At 32.6% G+C, this 19807-nt stretch overlaps 1 protein-coding gene and 1 long non-coding RNA gene across 6 annotated transcripts; both read right to left on the reverse strand.

Moving 5' to 3' along the window:
- Positions 1-6185: 6185 nt before the first annotated feature.
- Positions 6186-7781, reverse strand: LOC145944885 (uncharacterized). Its single transcript, XR_014426759.1, has 3 exons — positions 7636-7781; positions 7391-7564; positions 6186-7296 (listed from the first exon to the last, which is right to left on the reverse strand). It is a non-coding gene; the product is annotated as an uncharacterized LOC145944885 (long non-coding RNA).
- Positions 7782-10035: 2254 nt separating this feature from the next.
- Bdl (borderless) lies at positions 10036-19087 on the reverse strand. Of its 5 annotated transcripts, none has more exons than XM_083053526.1 (12): positions 17473-19087; positions 16771-16913; positions 14627-14855; positions 13171-13337; positions 12920-13061; positions 12553-12827; positions 12333-12467; positions 11979-12238; positions 11687-11862; positions 11542-11586; positions 11282-11461; positions 10036-11085 (listed from the first exon to the last, which is right to left on the reverse strand). In XM_083053526.1, the coding sequence occupies exons 1-12, from the start codon at positions 17525-17527 to the stop codon at positions 10862-10864; spliced, it is 2031 nt and encodes a 676-aa protein (XP_082909652.1). In that variant the 5' UTR covers positions 17528-19087; the 3' UTR covers positions 10036-10861. The 5 variants fall into 5 exon arrangements, with proteins under 5 accessions (XP_082909652.1, XP_082909650.1, XP_082909651.1 ...); XM_083053524.1 differs by having other exon boundaries at positions 11666-11862; XM_083053525.1 differs by having other exon boundaries at positions 10038-11085; positions 11282-11464; positions 17473-19086.
- Positions 19088-19807: the final 720 nt, after the last annotated feature.

Raw genomic sequence — 19807 nt, forward strand, 5'->3', positions numbered from 1 at the left:
AGCCAAAAATTCATCGATTATACATTTTAATAGTACATTGATTACAGAATCTTTTGGTACCAAGCAGACAACAGCGTACAAATTTTTTAATACGATAAACATAAAATAAAGATGCGTCGCACAGGGTCCGCGTCAAAAAAGTATCGATTTCTAATATTTTAAGACGAGCCAAAAATTCATCGATTATACATTTTAATAGTACATTGATTACAGAATCTTTTGGTACCAAACAGACACCAGCGTACAAATTTTTTAACTTAATATACATAAAATAATGTTGCGTCGCATAGGGTCAGCGGTAAAAAAGTATTGATTTCTAATATTTTAAGACGAGCCAAAAATTCATCGATTATACATTTTAATAGTACATTGATTACAGAATCATTTGGTACCAAACAGACACCAGCGTACAAATTTTTTAATACGATAAACATAAAATAATGTTGCGTCGCATAGGGTCAGCGGTAAAAAAGTATTGATTTTTAATATTTTAAGACGAGCCAAAAATTCATCGATTATACATTTTAATAGTACATTGATTACAGAATCTTTTGGTACCAAACAGACACCAGCGTACAAATTTTTTAACTTGATATACATAAAATAATGTTGCGTCGCATAGGGTCAGCGGTAAAAAAGTATTGATTTTTAATATTTTAAGACGAGCCAAAAATTCATCGATTATACATTTTAATAGTACATTGATTACAGAATCATTTGGTATCAAACAGACACCAGCGTACAAATTTTTTAACTTGATATACTTAAAATAATGTTGCGTCGCATAGGGTCAGCGGTAAAAAGTATCGATTTCCAATATTTTAAGACGAGCCAAAAATTCATCGATTATACATTTTAATAGTTCATTGATTACAGAATCTTTTGGTACCATGCAGACACCAGCGTACAAATTTTTTAATACGATAAACATAAAATAAAGATGCGTCGCACAGGGTCCGCGTCAAAAAAGTATCGATTTCTAATATTTTAAGACGAGCCAAAAATTCATCGATTATACATTTTAATAGTACATTGATTACAGAATCTTTTGGTACCAAACAGACACCAGCGTACAAATTTTTTAACTTAATATACATAAAATAATGTTGCGTCGCATAGGGTCAGCGGTAAAAAAGTATTGATTTCTAATATTTTAAGACGAGCCAAAAATTCATCGATTATACATTTTAATAGTACATTGATTACAGAATCATTTGGTACCAAACAGACACCAGCGTACAAATTTTTTAATACGATAAACATAAAATAATGTTGCGTCGCATAGGGTCAGCGGTAAAAAAGTATTGATTTTTAATATTTTAAGACGAGCCAAAAATTCATCGATTATACATTTTAATAGTACATTGATTACAGAATCTTTTGGTACCAAACAGACACCAGCGTACAAATTTTTTAACTTGATATACATAAAATAATGTTGCGTCGCATAGGGTCAGCGGTAAAAAAGTATTGATTTTTAATATTTTAAGACGAGCCAAAAATTCATCGATTATACATTTTAATAGTACATTGATTACAGAATCATTTGGTATCAAACAGACACCAGCGTACAAATTTTTTAACTTGATATACTTAAAATAATGTTGCGTCGCATAGGGTCAGCGGTAAAAAGTATCGATTTCCAATATTTTAAGACGAGCCAAAAATTCATCGATTATACATTTTAATAGTTCATTGATTACAGAATCTTTTGGTACCATGCAGACACCAGCGTACAAATTTTTTAATACGATAAACATAAAATAATGTTGCGTCGCATAGGGTCAGCGGTAAAAAAGTATCAATTTCTAATATTTTAAGACGAGCCAAAAATTCATCGATTATACATTTTAATAGTACATTTATTACAGAATCATTTGGTACCAAGCAGACAACAGCGTACAAACTTTTTCATTTGCTATACATAAATTAAGGATGCGTCGCATGTGATCAGCGGTAAAAAAATATCGATTTCTAATATTTAAAGACGAGCCAAAAATTCATCGATTATACATTTTAATAGTACATTGATTACAGAATCATTTGGTACCAAACAGACACCAGCGTACAAATTTTTAATAAGATAAACATAAAATAAGTATGCGTCGCACAGGGTCCGCGTCAAAAAAGTATCGATTTCTAATATTTTAAGACGAGCCAAAAATTCATCGAGTATACATTTTAATAGTACATTTATTACAGAATCTTTTGGTACCATGCAGACACCAGCGTACAAATTTTTTAATACGATAAACATAAAATAAGGATGCGTCGCACAGGGTCCGCGTCAAAAAAGTATCGATTTCTAATATTTTAAGACGAGCCAAAAATTCATCGATTATACATTTTAATAGTACATTGATTACAGAATCATTTGGTACCAAACAGACACCAGCGTACAAATTTTTTAACTTGATATACTTAAAATAATGTTGCGTCGCATAGGGTCAGCGGTAAAAAGTATCGATTTCCAATATTTTAAGACGAGCCAAAAATTCATCGATTATACATTTTAATCGTACATTGATTACAGAATCATTTGGTACCAAACAGACACCAGCGTACAAATTTTTAATACAATAAACATAAAATAAGTATGCGTCGCACAGGGTCCGCGTCAAAAAAGTATCAATTTCTAATATTTTAAGACGAGCCAAAAATTCATCGATTATACATTTTAATAGTACATTGATTACAGAATCATTTGGTACCAAACAGACACCAGCGTACAAATTTTTTAACTTGATATACATAAATTAAGGTTGCGTCGCATGGGGTCAGCGGTAAAAAAGTTTCGTTTTCTAATATTTAAAGACGAGCCAAAAATTCATCGATTATACATTTTAATAGTACATTGATTACAGAATCATTTGGTACCAAACAGACACCAGCGTACAAATTTTTTAACTTGATATACTTAAAATAATGTTGCGTTGCATAAGGTCAGCGGTAAAAAGTATCGATTTCTAATATGTTAAGACGAGCCAAAAATTCATCGATTATACATTTTAATAGTACATTGATTACAGAATCATTTGGTACCAAACAGACACCAGCGTACAAATTTTTTAACTTGATATACATTAATTAAGGTTGCGTCGCATGGGGTCAGCGGTAAAAAAGTATCGTTTTCTAATATTTAAAGACGAGCCAAAAATTCATCGATTATACATTTTAATAGTACATTGATTACAGAATCATTTGGTACCAAACAGACACCAGCGTACAAATTTTTTAATACGATAAACATAAATTAAGGATGCGTCGCACAGGGTCCGCGTCAAAAAAGTATCAATTTCTAATATTTTAAGACGAGCCAAAAATTCATCGATTATACATTTTAATAGTACATTGATTACAAAATCTTTTGGTACCATGTAGACACCAGCGTACAAATTTTTTTATACGATAAACATAAAATAAGGTTGCGTCGCATAGGGTCAGCGGTAAAAAGTATCGATTTCCAATATTTTAAGACGAGCCAAAAATTCATCGATTATACATTTTAATCGTACATTGATTACAGAATCATTTGGTACCAAACAGACACCAGCGTACAAATTTTTAATACAATAAACATAAAATAAGTATGCGTCGCACAGGGTCCGCGTCAAAAAAGTATCAATTTCTAATATTTTAAGACGAGCCAAAAATTCATCGATTATACATTTTAATAGTACATTGATTACAGAATCTTTTGGTACCAAGCAGACAACAGCGTACAAATTTTTTAATACGATAAACATAAAATAAGGATGCGTCGCACAGAGTCAGCGGTAAAAAGTATCGATTTCCAATATTTTAAGACGAGCCAAAAATTCATCGATTATACATTTTAATAGTACATTGATTACAGAATCTTTTGGTACCAAGCAGACAACAGCGTACAAATTTTTTAATACGATAAACATAAAATAAGGATGCGTCGCACAGGGTCCGCGTCAAAAAAGTATCGTTTTCTAATATTTTAAGACGAGCCAAAAATTCATCGATTATACATTTTAATAGTACATTGATTACAGAATCTTTTGGTACCAAACAGACACCAGCGTACAAATTTTTTAACTTGATATACTTAAAATAATGTTGCGTCGCATAGGGTCAGCGGTAAAAAGTATCGATTTCCAATATTTTAAGACGAGCCAAAAATTCATCGATTATACATTTTAATCGTACATTGATTACAGAATCATTTGGTACCAAACAGACACCAGCGTACAAATTTTTAATACAATAAACATAAAATAAGTATGCGTCGCACAGGGTCCGCGTCAAAAAAGTATCAATTTCTAATATTTTAAGACGAGCCAAAAATTCATCGATTATACATTTTAATTGTACATTGATTACAGAATCATTTGGTACCAAACAGACACCAGCGTACAAATTTTTTAATACGATAAACATAAATTAAGGATGCGTCGCACAGGGTCCACGTCAAAAAATTACCAATTTCTAATATTTTAAGACGAGCCAAAAATTCATCGATTATACATTTTAATAGTACATTGATTACAAAATCTTTTGGTACCATGCAGACACCAGCGTACAAATTTTTTAATACGATAAACATAAAATAAGATTGCGTCGCATAGGGTCAGCGGTAAAAAAGTATCAACTTCTAATATTTTAAGACGAGCCAAAAATTCATCGATTATACATTTTAATAGTACATTTATTACAGAATCTTTTGGTACCAACCAGACAACAGCGTACAAATTTTTTAACTTGATATACTTAAAATAAGGTTGCGTCGCATAGTGTCAGCGGTAAAAAGTATCGATTTCTAATATGTTAAGACGAGCCAGAAATTCATCGATTATACATTTTAATAGTACATTGATTACAGAATCATTTGGTACCAAACAGACACCAGCGTACAAATTTTTTAATACGATAAACATAAATTAAGGATGCGTCGCACAGGGTCCGCGTCAAAAAAGTATCATATTCTAATATTTTAAGACGAGCCAAAAATTCATCGATTATACATTTTAATAGTACATTGATTACAGAATCTTTTGGTACCATGTAGACACCAGCGTACAAATTTTTTTATACGATAAACATAAAATAAGGTTGCGTGGCATAGGGTCAGCGGTAAAAAGTATCGATTTCCAATATTTTAAGACGAGCCAAAAATTCATCGATTATACATTTTAATAGTACATTGATTACAGAATCATTTGGTACCAAACAGACACCAGCGTACAAATTTTTAATAAGATAAACATAAAATAAGTATGCGTCGCACAGGGTCCGCGTCAAAAAAGTATCGATTTCTAATATTTTAAGACGAGCCAAAAATTCATCGAGTATACATTTTAATAGTACATTGATTACAGAATCTTTTGGTACCATGCAGACACCAGCGTACAAATTTTTTAATACGATAAACATAAAATAAGGATGCGTCGCACAGGGTCCGCGTCAAAAAAGTATCGATTTCTAATATTTTAAGACGAGCCAAAAATTCATCGATTATACATTTTAATAGTACATTTATTACAGAATCATTTGGTACCAAGCAGACAACAGCGTACAAACTTTTTCATTTGCTATACATAAATTAAGGATGCGTCGCATGGGATCAGCGGTAAAAAAGTATCGATTTCTAATATTTAAAGACGAGCCAAAAATTCATCGATTATACATTTTAATAGTACATTTATTACAGAATCATTTGGTACCAAACAGACACCAGCGTACAAATTTTTAATACAATAAACATAAAATAAGTATGCGTCGCACAGGGTCCGCGTCAAAAAAGTATCAATTTCTAATATTTTAAGACGAGCCAAAAATTCATCGATTATACATTTTAATAGTACATTGATTACAGAATCTTTTGGTACCAAGCAGACAACAGCGTACAAATTTGTTAATACGATAAACATAAAATAAGGATGCGTCGCACAGGGTCAGCGTTAAAAAGTATCGATTTCCAATATTTTAAGACGAGCCAAAAATTCATCGATTATACATTTTAATAGTACATTGATTACAGAATCTTTTGGTACGAAGCAGACAACAGCGTACAAATTTTTTAATACGATAAACATAAAATAAAGATGCGTCGCACAGGGTCCGCGTCAAAAAAGTATCGATTTCTAATATTTTAAGACGAGCCAAAAATTCATCGATTATACATTTTAATAGTACATTGATTACAGAATCTTTTGGTACCAAACAGACACCAGCGTACAAATTTTTTAATACGATAAACATAAAATAAGTATGCGTCGCACAGGGTCCGCGTCAAAAAAGTATCGAAATCTAATATTTTAAGACGAGCCAAAAATTCATCGATTATACATTTTAATAGTACATTGATTACAGAATTATTTGGTACCAACCAGACACCAGCGTACAAATTTTTTAATTTGATAATCAAAATGAGGATGCGTCGCACAGGGTCAGCCGCAAAAAAGTATTGATTTCTAATATTTAAAGACGAGCCAAAAATTCATCGATTATACATTTTAATAGTACATTGATTGCAGAATCTTTTGGTACCATGCAGACACCAGCGTACAAATTTTTTAATATGATATACATAAAATAAGTATGTGTCGCATAGGGTCAGCGGCAAAAATGTATCAATTTCTAATATTTTAAGACGAGCCAAAATTTCATCGATTATACATTTTAATAGTACATTGATTACAGAATCATTTGGTACCAAACAGACACCAGCGTTCAATTGTTTTAACTTGATATACATAGAATGAGATTGCGTCGCATAGGGTCAACTGTAAAAAAGTATGGATTTCTAATATTTTAAGGCGAGCCAAAAATTCATCGTATATATATTTCAATAATGTAATGTTTGCAGATTATCTTTGTACCATAAGCATACCAGCGTACTATCTTTTTTGTCCAATATACGTTATATAAATCTGCGCCGTATGGGATTTGCGGCTTAGAAATTTTAATTTTCGATATTTCAAAACGTGCAAAAAATTAATCTTATATACATTTTAACAGTACATTGTCTGCACATTATCACGAGTTATGCGTGACTGCATGCATATATCGCGGTAATATATGTCGAAACTCATTTCTACTGCGCATTTCGTATGACAAAATCTGCATCACGATCATTTTACGATTGTTGATTGATTTTCGAAGGGAAAGAATAGTTTTCGGACTATTTTAAAAGTATGCTAAAGCCATCTGAAGTTATGTTTCATCAAAATATTTTTTTATCTAAAAATAGCACGCAATAATTTTTAGCGTGTATTTTCTCACCTTCGACGTCAAAATCCAACATGGCCGCAGCAAATGCCAAGGAACCTTAAAAAATTAAATAATATAAATAATATAAATAATATTTTAAACTTATTAATTATATTTAATAATATATTTTATAATTCTGAAAAAATACTACTTAATATTATATTCCTTCTTTCCTATTTCAGTCTTTTTCTCTCTTTCACCCTCTCTTTTATTTATTCTCTTTTTCTTATTTAATTTCAAATAAAACTTCCTCCTTTTTTCCTCTTCATTTTCCTTTATCTTTTTTTCTTTTCTTCTCTCTCTCTCCCTCTCTTTCTTTCTTTATCTATTAATAATATAATTAATAATATACAATTCATCTCTTTAACTTTAATAAAATATTTAAAGATAATTTACTTTATTTTATATTCCTTCTTCTCTCTTTTTCTATAATCTTTTTTTTCTCCCTCTCTTTTGCTTAATATTTCTCTTCTTTTATTTTAAATAAAGCTTTGTTTTCTTTTTTCTCTGTATTTCTATCTCCCTCTTTTTCTCTCTTTCTATTATTCTTTATGTATAAATGATAAAATTAATGATATAATTAATAATTATAATTCGTCTCCTATGCCCTTACACGACAAAATTAAAATAATTCAAATTAAAATGAATTGTACGCTGTGATTAGTGTGCTGTGATTGATCAAATCTGAAATTATGATGATTCTAATAAAATTTCAAATTTAACAAATCATAGCCACGGATCATTTTAAACTGAACATTTTAATTCTGTCACGAAAGTAGCCCATTTAACTTTAAATAAAATATTTAAAGGATTATTAAAATTACAATAATATTCGAACAATTAAAAAATTAATACCTAATAATTATTATAATCTGATATATTCCTTATTCTCTCTTTTCCTTCAATCATTTACCTTTTTTCTTTTATTCTCCATCTCTTCTTTAATTTTAAATAAAACTTTTCGCTTTTTTCTACTTTTCCTTTTTCTTTCTCTCTCCTTTATTCATTTTCACTCTCTTATTTCCTTTTCTTATATTTTAAATAAAACTTTCTTCTCTTTTTCTCCTTTTCTTTTTTCTCTCTTTTATTTCCACTCTTTTTCTCTTTAGTCTCTTTCTTTCTATTCTTCTATATCTACTAATAATATAATTAATAATATGATTTATGTTTTCATTAAGAACTTTATAAATAAAACATTTTAAAAAACTATAATATTCAAATATTTAAAAAATCTAATAAAAATATTATTAGCAAATTTTAAATTCATTCTTCTCTTTTTCTTTACCCTTTTTCACTCTTTCTTCCTATATTTTACTTATTCATCCTCTTTTCTAATTTTAAATAAAGCTTTCTACTCTTTTTTCTCTTCTTCCTTTTTTCACTCTTTTTTCTCTCTCTCTCTCTCTCTCTCATTCTTTCTATTCTTCTCTATTTATTAATAATATAATTAATAACATAATTAATAATTAATAATTAATAATTAATAATTAGGTTCTTTTTTAACATTAATAAAATAAAACAAAAACAAATTAATTAAAATGTTACTAAAATTATAATACTATTGAAACATTTAAACAATTCAATAAAAATTTTATTACTTAATATATTCCTTCTTCTCCCTTTTCCTTTTTCTTCTTTTCTTTTCTTCTTTCTCTTTTGCTTATTCATCCTCTTCTTTAATCTTAAATAAAGCTTTTTTTTCTACTCTCCCTTTATCTTTTTCTCTTTCTCTTCTTCTATTTTTGTCTATTAATAATATAATGCATCTCTCCTTTATATTAACTATAAATAAAATATTTTAAAAATTATTAAAGATATAATAATATTAAAACATTTAAAAAATTTAATAAAAATATTACCTAATATTATATTTTTTCTTCTCTCTTTTCCTTCAGTCATTCAATCAATCCTTTTTCTTTATTTCTTTTGCTTATTCTTTCTCTTCAATTTTAATTAAAAAGCCTTCTTCTCTTCTTCTCCTTTCTCTTTTTCTCTCTTTTTTTTCCTACTCTTTTTTCTCTCTTTCTATTCTTCTCTATCTATGAGTAATAAAATTAATGGTATAATTAAAAAAATAATTGGTCTTTTCTATAACTTTAAATAAAACATAAAAAAATTTATTAAAACTAATAATATATTTAAACATTAACGAAGTAATATATAATTTAGTAATATTTTAATATTTTAATATTCTATAAGTAAATTAAATAATATTAATTATCAATAAAATTAAATAACATTAATAATATTTAACTATAGTACTTTATTAATAATATCTACACAACAATAACGTATAAAACTCTTGATAAAATAATGTAAATTGGATTAAATAATGCTTTATTTATTACATTTATAAAATATATATACTTTACTACACATACCTTTCTCTCTATTCTTCCTACTTCCTCTTCCTCCTTTCTTCGTCTTCTTTATCTATATTTTCTTTAATTTAATTTAATGATATGTACACATAATATCATGTATATCATAATATAAACCATAATAATTGCATTCACAAATTGAATACACTATTAACCTCTCAATATATACATTTGAACTGTCAAAATGCGTATATACATTTGAACTGTCAAAATGCGTCGCTCAACCTTGACAGGCTTTTATCAATATGAAGTAATGTACAACGCAGCACACATCGAGATAACCAATCAGCATCGCGGAAAAGAGGCAACAATACTTGCGAGAATCGACTTAACATGCACTTTTTAGAAAAGGGATATATACAAACATTATTTTCAAAAAATTTATAATTTTTAAAAAATATATAATTATGTAGATTATATATATAATGTTTACAAAACAAGCAATATTACTGACATAATGATATACTTTCTTAATTTTCTTTATTGTTGGCTGCAACTGCTGCGATATACAGATATGTATATATGACAATGCTGCGTCAATAAAATTCAGTACAAGTAGTAAGAAGGAATGAAAAAAATTTTGTGCATATCGTTAACGGGCATAATTTATGTACAATAAAAAAAAAGAAAAAAAAACACGTAATATAACTGACGATTTCTTTGATTTGACGTCTATTTGATGATCTATTATGACACAGTCTCGATGATATATATAATTTGCATGAAGTCTAGTCTATTTATAACGTGCAGTTACTTAATGAAGCTATTAAACGATACACAAAGTATGATATAATTAGCGATACAAGAACACTCAAGAAACTTAGATTAGAGGTCGATAAATAAAATAAAATCGCTTACACAGGTGATACTCAAGAACCTATATATGTCTAATATAATTAATTTCATTCTTCACATTCCGTCGCTATACATAATAATAATATTTGATATTATTTCTTTTTATTATTTACGTATATCCTTAACGAGGCCTTAAAAACCCTTTTTTTTTTTAAATGCACAAATTAGCATTGGATAAAATTGTGCGCTCTCTCTCTCTCTCTCTCTCTCTCTCTCTCTCTCTCTCTCTCTCTCTTTCTGTTATTTCACGAACGAGAAATATAGAAATGTGCTGTTCTTTCTATAACGACTTGTTTTGCACGAGTGACGTGAATACTTGTAATCGATTATGCGCACGAACAGCTATCTTGCTTGAGTACACATGTGTTTTCCACAAGTTTGCTCGGCTATTTCTCGTTAGACGACTGACAAAACCGTTTTCTCGCCCACCATACAGCGCCTAGAGCTGCTGCCAAAAAACCTATACCGGCGACGATTCCCATAGAAATCGCCCTGTTGCGACGATAAGCAGGTACCTCTATGCCGATTCGCTCACTGGTTGCTACGTCGTCTGTAAGGGACATCGCTGCCACTTCGAAAGTATAGAAGCTTTCCTCTTCCAAAGTTTTCACTAAGATAATATTCATTGTAGATTTCAATTACTTGTTTTAAACATGATGGTATATATAATTAACTCATGAATTTAATGAATAATTAATAATTACACATAATGAATCATCGCATAAAATTAATTAACAAAATATGCAATGAATTAATAATTACACATGATGAATTATCACATAAAAAAATGATTTTTTGACGTTTACCTAGATAATAAGTATCGGTTGTTTCTGCTCTTCCGTACAAATGCTCGGACGGGCCTCTAAACCATCTCACGGTATAAAGCCTAACTTGGTTCTTGCCGTATTCAGGTGGTTCCCACGTGACCAAGTAACCCTCGACCGTCGCTTGAACCCTTACGTTAACCGGCGAACCCATGCTTTCTTCTTCTGAAACGATTCATATATTTATAGTTTTTAAGACATGAGACTGAGATGTAATAAAATCTCCAACTTTTTTCACTCACCTTGCGGACTGCGATATTCCGACGCCGAGTTCTCATCGATGGAACCTATAGAGACGAAAATGATTTATTAATTTATTTAAATATATCTGCACATCTAAACACGGCTGAGAGATGACAATCTTACTCGGCTGAAAGATGATCTTACTCGGTTGAGTGAATATTCGAATCGCTTTACTGAACATTCCATCCCCATGCTTATCCTGACTCAACACCATAAACTCGTATTCTCGTCCTGGATAAAGATTGTTCACCGTCGCCTCCGTAATCTTTCTCGAGAGAATTTTCATGGTTCTCCATTCTGACGTGTCCGTCGGTCTGTACCTGCGCGCATACAAGACACACGCATGTATTTAACTTTACTTAGTTAATTATATGAAAATTTCTTCAAAATTTAACATTTTATTATTATCATCGAATAAGCGCGAGATATACTTTACCATACTGAATACTCCATCTTGGGTCTCACGTATCCAGGTATCCAAGTCAAAGTGATGGCATTTTTGCTGCTGTTGGCGCTTAAATCGTACGGCGCTCTAGGCGGGACGTTCAATACCATTAATTCAGCATCAGCGACGACCGTCGCCGCCTCGTTGCTGGCTGCGCATTGATACAATCCTCGGTCGTGTTCCTGGATCTTTTCTATCGTGAGATTGCCACCGATTATGAAACTTCTGTCGGGCGACAAAGGCATTCCGTCCTTTCGCGGCAGAAAATTATTCGTTTTATTACAAAATAGAATGTGTATGCAACATAAGGCATAAGTAACATAAATAGGAATCAAGGTGTCGTACTTTGTACCACACGATGGTAGGTCGACGCGATTCATCGCCGTCTCTGGCTTGGCAAGGAATTTCCAAGTTCTCGCCCAGCTTTCGCATGTATAAATGTTGCGGCGTCACTGTGAACACCGGCGGTCGTTGAACTATCTGTAATAATTAACAATATACTCGATATAACTCGACAAAAATAGCGACTAATAAATCTTTCTCTCTCTTTCTATTTGATACTCACTACGGTGATCGAAGGACTGGGCCCTTCGGTGCCTAATTCATTATAAGGAGTGCAACTGTAACTTCCCGAATGCGTCTCGTCCACTTTACTAAAATAGAGAGATCCGTTTCTCCTGTAGAAGACCCCTTGCACGTTGTAAGGATCAAAGAGAAATCCATCCTTTTCCCAACGAAGATTCGTAAGAGGCGGGTTCGCCCTGAAGTGGCAGTCTAAGAGGGCTGGTTTGCCGTACGGAAGGTAGACTTCCCGGGGTGCGTAAATTACTTTCGCCTTATCTAAAAAATGAAGATATCAATTACCGATAATGAGATGATTATGTGAAATAATTGAATGATGTCGCACTTGGCGACATTATTACGACGCTTACATTGCACGTTGAGAAAGGCCGAGGCGCTTTGTGTGTCTCCGTTTTCCCCGGTCACCATGCAGGTGTATTCCCCAAGGTCACCCATGGCAGCTGAAGTTATAGTCAACGTTCCGTTGACGACAGACGCTCTTCTTCTGAGATCCTATCGCGATAATGCATTCGATCATTTGTAGGACGTTGAAATACATCTTAATTATTGATTAAATTAAATTGTGTGACTTAATTGAATTAAGAACAAAGATTCTTGTAACCTGTATTTCCGGAATCGGTGTCCCTTCACGAAACCACGCTATAATCGTACTTTCGCCCTTGGCGACACACTCAAAACTGACAGTTTCGCCCTCCATGGCAGTCTTATTGACAGGTGGTACCGTTAGTAAAGTATCGCCTGCAACATTCGTCGGGAACGGCGACGCACCTAGGTTGAACGATTTAACGAGTCTGCTCAGGTTCAGGTTAGTAAGCAGCAGCGGGGTTACATAATATCTTTTCGTTCATATCCTTTCGTTCATTATTATTATTATTATCGGTTGCTTCATATCAGCGGGATTAACGGCACGAGACAACCAATTAATCACTTGCATTTTCAATTTTGCGCTTTGGCAAACGCGTTAAACAAGTCCGTTAGTATCAAAATTAATATTGTGCGTCATCATATAAGCTATATATATAAATGCGTGTAGTTTCGCATTTAGTGTAAATTATTATTTCAGAGCGATATTTCTGTAATACACATGGGAAACATGTAATGCTTAGTTTAGAGTGAAACCTTGAATTAACTCTAACACAAAAATACTCGCTTTCCGCAGTAAATCATGATAAATAAGCTGTTGTTCGAATATATGAATGACTCAGTCTTCTCTCGAATTATGTCATAGAACTCAATCTACAAAAAACGAGTCTTCTGAGTTGATGATACTCATGAGTTTTTTCCAATTGGTACAATCGATAAATTTAATCTTATTGTTAGAGAATATTCTAAATATATAGTTTCTCTTTTTTGTTAAACTTTATAATTTTTTAAAATTAATTAAAATTCTTATAAATAATCTAAATTTTGTTAAAGAACAACCGTGTAATTATTTTTAATATTTCCTCGTAATGTTTTAATAATACTAAAAATAATTTAAGGAAATATTTTATCTGAATATCGCTGCGTATATATGTATATATAATAAACACAATGCATCAAATAAGAAAAAGGAAGCGCGAATGATTAAGATTTTAATTAAGATAGACTATTTCTTTCTGCCTTCTCTGTATCTTAAGAGAAGTCGGAAATGTTTAAATGAACAATTAAATTTAAGACTCTACTTGCCAAAAAATTAGAGCACGAATTTCACAGTTATAAGCTCGGTTAGCTTGCACACATCGGACCAAATTTAATAGTCATTCTTAAGCATCAAATTGCATTAACATGTTAGATTTGATTGCATCATTGATAATATTGGCAGATACTTAGTAATATTTGACAAATTATTGTGTTATCTGATATCTATAATATATGTTAATGGGTATATCTTTGTACCCCATAGAAAATTATGTAATAATTAGTAATAATTGATACATATTATATAAATATGTTAGTGTATGTATATATAAATTTTAGTTATTCAATTTCATCACACGATTATTATCCTATGCAAATATAAATAATTGTAAATGACGAAAATTATAAAATAAATAATAGTAAATGACGAAAATTACCATCGATGGCGAGATGGAACCATGTGCCATTGTGTCTAGAATTCGGCGTTCTATTGGGGAAGATCACTTTGCACTCGTACCAACCCTGATCGCTTTCACGAATATTTGTGAGGTTTATGCTACCCTGACCATATCCACGATGTCCGATATCGTCCAACAAGTGTATGCGACCCTTGTAGGCGTTATCCACCGTCACGTGTCCATCGTACCAGGAAAATACTGTACGGCTCTGTAGCATTATAGAATAATATTATTAAGATATCCTTTTCGAATATATATTTTTGATAAATTATACAAAAATTAGTTCTTTCCATTGAGTTCTGTAAGAGTCGTATTTTATGAAAAATAAAATAATTTTGCTTTTAGATTTTTTTTACTTTTAGAAACATCTAACTCTTCGAACGACCGAATTTTAAAAGCAATCGTAGGTAGAACCTTGAGAAAATTACAACCGTGTAATCTGATAGCAACTGCAATGTGATGGTCGTTAATTGGGTCATCCTTTCGCGGAATGCAAGACTCACGCGACTCAACGAAAAAGTATAATGTGTGTTAAACACAAGTTGTATTCACGCAAGGTCTCACGTTAATGAAATATACGCTGCTTAATGACTGAGGATTCGTCACGTTATTTCCGGCATTTCTTAATTTACCGATCTGTGGGTCAGTCGAACTTCCTACATTCATCGACAATTAAAAGAAACCTTCAAAATAAGGATACGTCTGACGAGAGGAGCGAGAATGGCGTTAATCGCTTCTAATCATCTGACAATGCATTAACAGTGACCCACTAGTTGGACCCCTCATGCTGCAGACGTGAACGTGACTAAATATAATGCAGCCTTGCGTCCTGTACTCCAATTACCACGACGGACAGACGAAGAGGGAAGAAGCACCTGTTTTGCATACGCATCAGGGACCAATCAGGTTAAGTTCCACTTGATTCTATGCAATGTCTGTTTCCGTCGTATATCGCTCGTACGATGCGACATCCGCAACCTTCCATTCGATCAAATTCGTCGTTTGGCCATTATTGTTTGCCATTTTACAAAAATCGATGCTAGGAAGAGTCTTTTCAAGACTACACAAATTATAGTGTCTATCTGCTATTTTCATTTTTTTTTCAATCGGTTTAAGCAACCGTTTTATCAGTTCTTCAGCAATATAATGATCTTATATAAGAATATTTTTCCATCTTTTTGTATATTATATGATATTCAATACTACGGTTTCTCACGTATTATATATCTACTTGAAATCGAGAAGAGAGATATGGAAATCTAGATCGAGATAGATTGTCATGTCAACGAAATCAGATATAATTTCGAAGAAATTGGATAACCTACCCTACCTTGAACGCTTTTCCTACGCGCCTCTGCCGGAAGGCGACGAGTACGTCCGTATGTAAATTAACCGAGTAACAGCCTGCCTTAACGCTCTTTAATCGTCAATCAGTCAATCGCACGTCGTCGTGTTACCATTGTTACGTGCGGTATGTTATTAAACGCGTACGTCGCTAAAATGAATCGCTCTTTGCTTTGACCTCAATATGAATTTATATTTTACTTGAATTTATTGTAATAAATGTTCCTCTTACACGCATTTTATTTTCAAAAAAAAAAAAAAAAAAAAAAAAAAAATGTAACATTTCCGCATCTCTAAACGATATGTGTCTTATGTTTCCAGATATCGATCAAATTAACTTTTTTCAAACCAATAGTATCGCAATTAATGTCACATTAGAAATCAATATATCACACTGATTCGCATGTTTATACTATAATTTTGTTGTAATTACTTAATGAATATTTATAACACATTTGAATTTGATTCAAGGTAATGTCATATAATGTCATGTATATCAGCATAATTGCATATTATTTCGATATTTCACACACACACGTGTAATCTTGATTTTTTTTGCATAACTACATCCTACGTATTTTGCAATTACATTTATCTTACGAACTATCGTTTTTATTAGATTACATATTAGCAATTTAAAGAGTCTTCGAGAAATAAAAAGAGCTCAGAGATGTAAAAAGAGTAATCAGAATTTTAAAACAATCGAAGAATATTTTTTTCGTGAATATATATAAAAAGATTACGAATTTATTATTTATTACACGAAATTATATACTTACGTGACGGTTCCATTGAAGCACGTATGGAATCGGCGTCTCATGTGGAAAATCAAGATCGCAATTAAATACCGCATATTCTCCTACTCCGGCACTAAGATAAGTCGGTTCCTTATCCTCTTCTAGGATTAAGCTGTAGCTGCAGGCTGAAAAACCGGCGATTAAAAATCTCTCATCTCGATTACTGCGAAGAATTTTTTTTATTTATCTGCGTATATCGGCGACGGATATTATGGATAAATGCCCGCGAAAAAACGTCGCGTGTAAAGTGATATTACGCGTTGGGACTAATTTCCGGAGATTGCGTAATTTTCCGCCGGATTATGCGCGACGATCGAGCGCGTTAACAGAATGATACGTTGTTGTTATCTGTTCCCTCGCATAAACAGAGTCAACGATGACTGCGCGCTAAATTATTCGGATAAACAAAATATTCATTTAAACACTTTTCAACGATGGTCTTGAATTTAATCCGCCTTTGCCTCGCCAATCAGCAAATTGTCGTTTATAGTCCGAAATGCTGGTTTTATATCGACTTGTCACAACATATTGTCCGCGTTCACAAGTAATAAAAATTGCCTTCTCTAAAAAATATTTTGTGTATCATTATATATTTTAAATAAACGATACAATAAGAGATATTCTTCTCTTAATTAAATATATATTAAAAATATGAAATCTTATTTCCGAAGCTCTTTCTCTTACCTTCGTAGCAGAGGAAGACTGCCAGCAGTTTGTAGACTATAGCGGCTCGGTTCATCCTTGCGCGTTTCGATCCTATATCTCACGTTTTCACTTATATCACGTCAACACACCGGTATCGTAAGAACGCGTTGGCAGAATCGACGATAGGTTACACTCCGTGACAAAAACCGACACATCTGTCACCACCCGCACTCATCGAACATCGGCTACCACCTTCTGGGTCAATTATTGGCACACGTCACTGTCACGCCATAGATGTGCGTAACTATCCTCGATCTTTTTCGTTTCAATAAAATCTTCCAAATCAGCCCTCCAAAACTCGAATCTTTCCTCCGAACACCTTCTCTGCACACTTCTTTTTTCGTTTTCGTTTATTTCGGTTATCCAGCAGTGATAACGTTTCTTCGAATTTACTTCGATTTTATTGTTCAAACAAATTGAATTGCAATTGATTGACCACCTTGTTCTGGCTCGAGAGCTTCGTCCAAGATATCGGTATCGCACCGTCGAGGTCGTTGACTCTGGAGAACGCGTCGGAAGTGCACCAGGTGTCAAACGATGCACAATTTGATCCGAGACGAGGTCGGTTCACCATGGAATGCTTCGGAGGCGACACTAAATCGCGAGTAATCGCGTCGTGCTCTCGCTCAATCCAAGCGAATACGAAGAGCCAAGAGTAATAGCACCGAGAGGGGACTGCGAGGGTGGATGGACCGATGCAAGCGGGAGGGATATATACGAGAGAGATTCATCACGATTCTCTACGTTTACGGGCACGGCGTGCGCGCTCCAGTTTGCGTTGCATGCGAACTTTGGCACACCCATGACGATACGAATAAACGACGTTACATACAAAAAGAAAAAAAAAAAAACGTAGCTTATTACACCCAATTAGTTCGATCCCGTAAAAAAACGTGCGGCCGAGCCCCTGCATTTTCTCGAACGAGTGCATCGCTCGATATAGAAGCAGTAACGTTTTAATTTACGTTGTCGTAGGTTGAGAAATTTGATGGAAAACTTATATCTTTTACAAAAATTCTATATTTTATTCATTGAACGAGATGGGACAATAATTAGAGGGTAATGAATATTTTTAATTTCTAATAAATGTTTTTAATATTTTTAGCATGTATTTTTAATATGTAATTTTAACGAAAATAATTACTTGACACACACAATGCGATTGTCGAAAATAATAATGAATATATGATTAAGACATAGTAGCATTTGTTCTATATCTTTTCAGAATCTTTTAGAATGCACAATCTTTAGTGTCGTCGTTGAAGCGTATGGATGAGGGCCGTGCTCTCACAACGAGAACGGAAGAATTAACCTGTATTCACAATTTATCTTCGGTCGCCGACTCGCGCTTTTCATCGCTGTTCCTTCTTAGTCAAAGCTGATTCGCGAGAATTGAGCCCCACGTGCAGTAGAGATTAAAAGTTCACTACACTCGGTTGCATACACAAATCCTTGATCTCTTTAAACGACATGGTTGCGATGTGGATTTCTAAGTCGTATTTTGCATTGATAGGCACAATTATTTATTTATTACAACGAGAAAGCGAAATTATTGACTTCTCGAAGGAAACATCAATTTGATTTAAATAATAATGTGCGAAAAATATAATATTTAAATCCGAAGAAAAAAATGTTTAATTATGAGAAAAATGAATGGAAAAGAAAGAATATATTAAGTAAATTCTCACGACGTTAGAAAGGCCCTTGAACCTTTCTATTTATACGTCTGGATCGCGTAATTGTCATTTACGGAGCTCTTTTAACTAAGATACTACTTTCCGGTTACGACTTGTTTACGTTCATGAAATTCATGACTTGCCTCTCTGTCGACGCATTCTTAATCGAGAAAATAAACGATATTTACTTGCGATATATATTTTTCAATCTGTATATAAAGACAATAAAAGAGTACAAAGAATTTTTTAAATAATAACATAATTTTTTCTTTACCTTAACGCATAGAATTTGTAAACTAAACTGTTACTCTTGTACACATTTGTACAAATAGTTGTCAAAAAGATCTATTTCGCAGTATGATGCGATTTACCGAGCAGATTGCAAAGTGCTCTTTACTGTCGTAAAAATATATAGCTTAACCGAAATGGCAAATGTCAAATGGGCGAAATGCATTTCGCGCACGATTGAGAGATCATCGATTTCCTACACCGGAGTCGCACGACGAAACTGCATCGGAGCAGTCGCGCGCGCGTGGGTGACCTCAGATTACGTCACATCCGTCCCTTGCAACATTAGCAGACTGCCCACAGCCTTGTCATGCTGTTGAGATAATGGATCCATTCGCATGGATCACGAT

Source organism: Prenolepis imparis, unplaced genomic scaffold (genome assembly GCF_030444845.1).
Source record: "Prenolepis imparis isolate NDT839.2.m4 unplaced genomic scaffold, iyPreImpa1.0 SCAF_13, whole genome shotgun sequence".
Taxonomy (NCBI): Eukaryota; Metazoa; Arthropoda; class Insecta; order Hymenoptera; family Formicidae; genus Prenolepis; species Prenolepis imparis.

What these genes read in the sequence shown, in the direction of transcription:
- Bdl (XM_083053523.1), bottom strand. Translation starts at nt 17,527, where the DNA reads ATGAACCGAGCCGCTATAGTCTACAAACTGCTGGCAGTCTTCCTCTGC. An exon ending in GGCCTTTCTCAACGTGCAAT is followed by an intron (nt 12,828 to 12,919) that starts GTAAGCGTCGTA and finishes TTCATTTTTTAG; the next exon opens with ATAAGGCGAAAGTAATTTAC. An exon ending in AACCGATACTTATTATCTAG is followed by an intron (nt 11,086 to 11,281) that starts GTAAACGTCAAA and finishes ATATTATCTTAG; the next exon opens with TGAAAACTTTGGAAGAGGAA.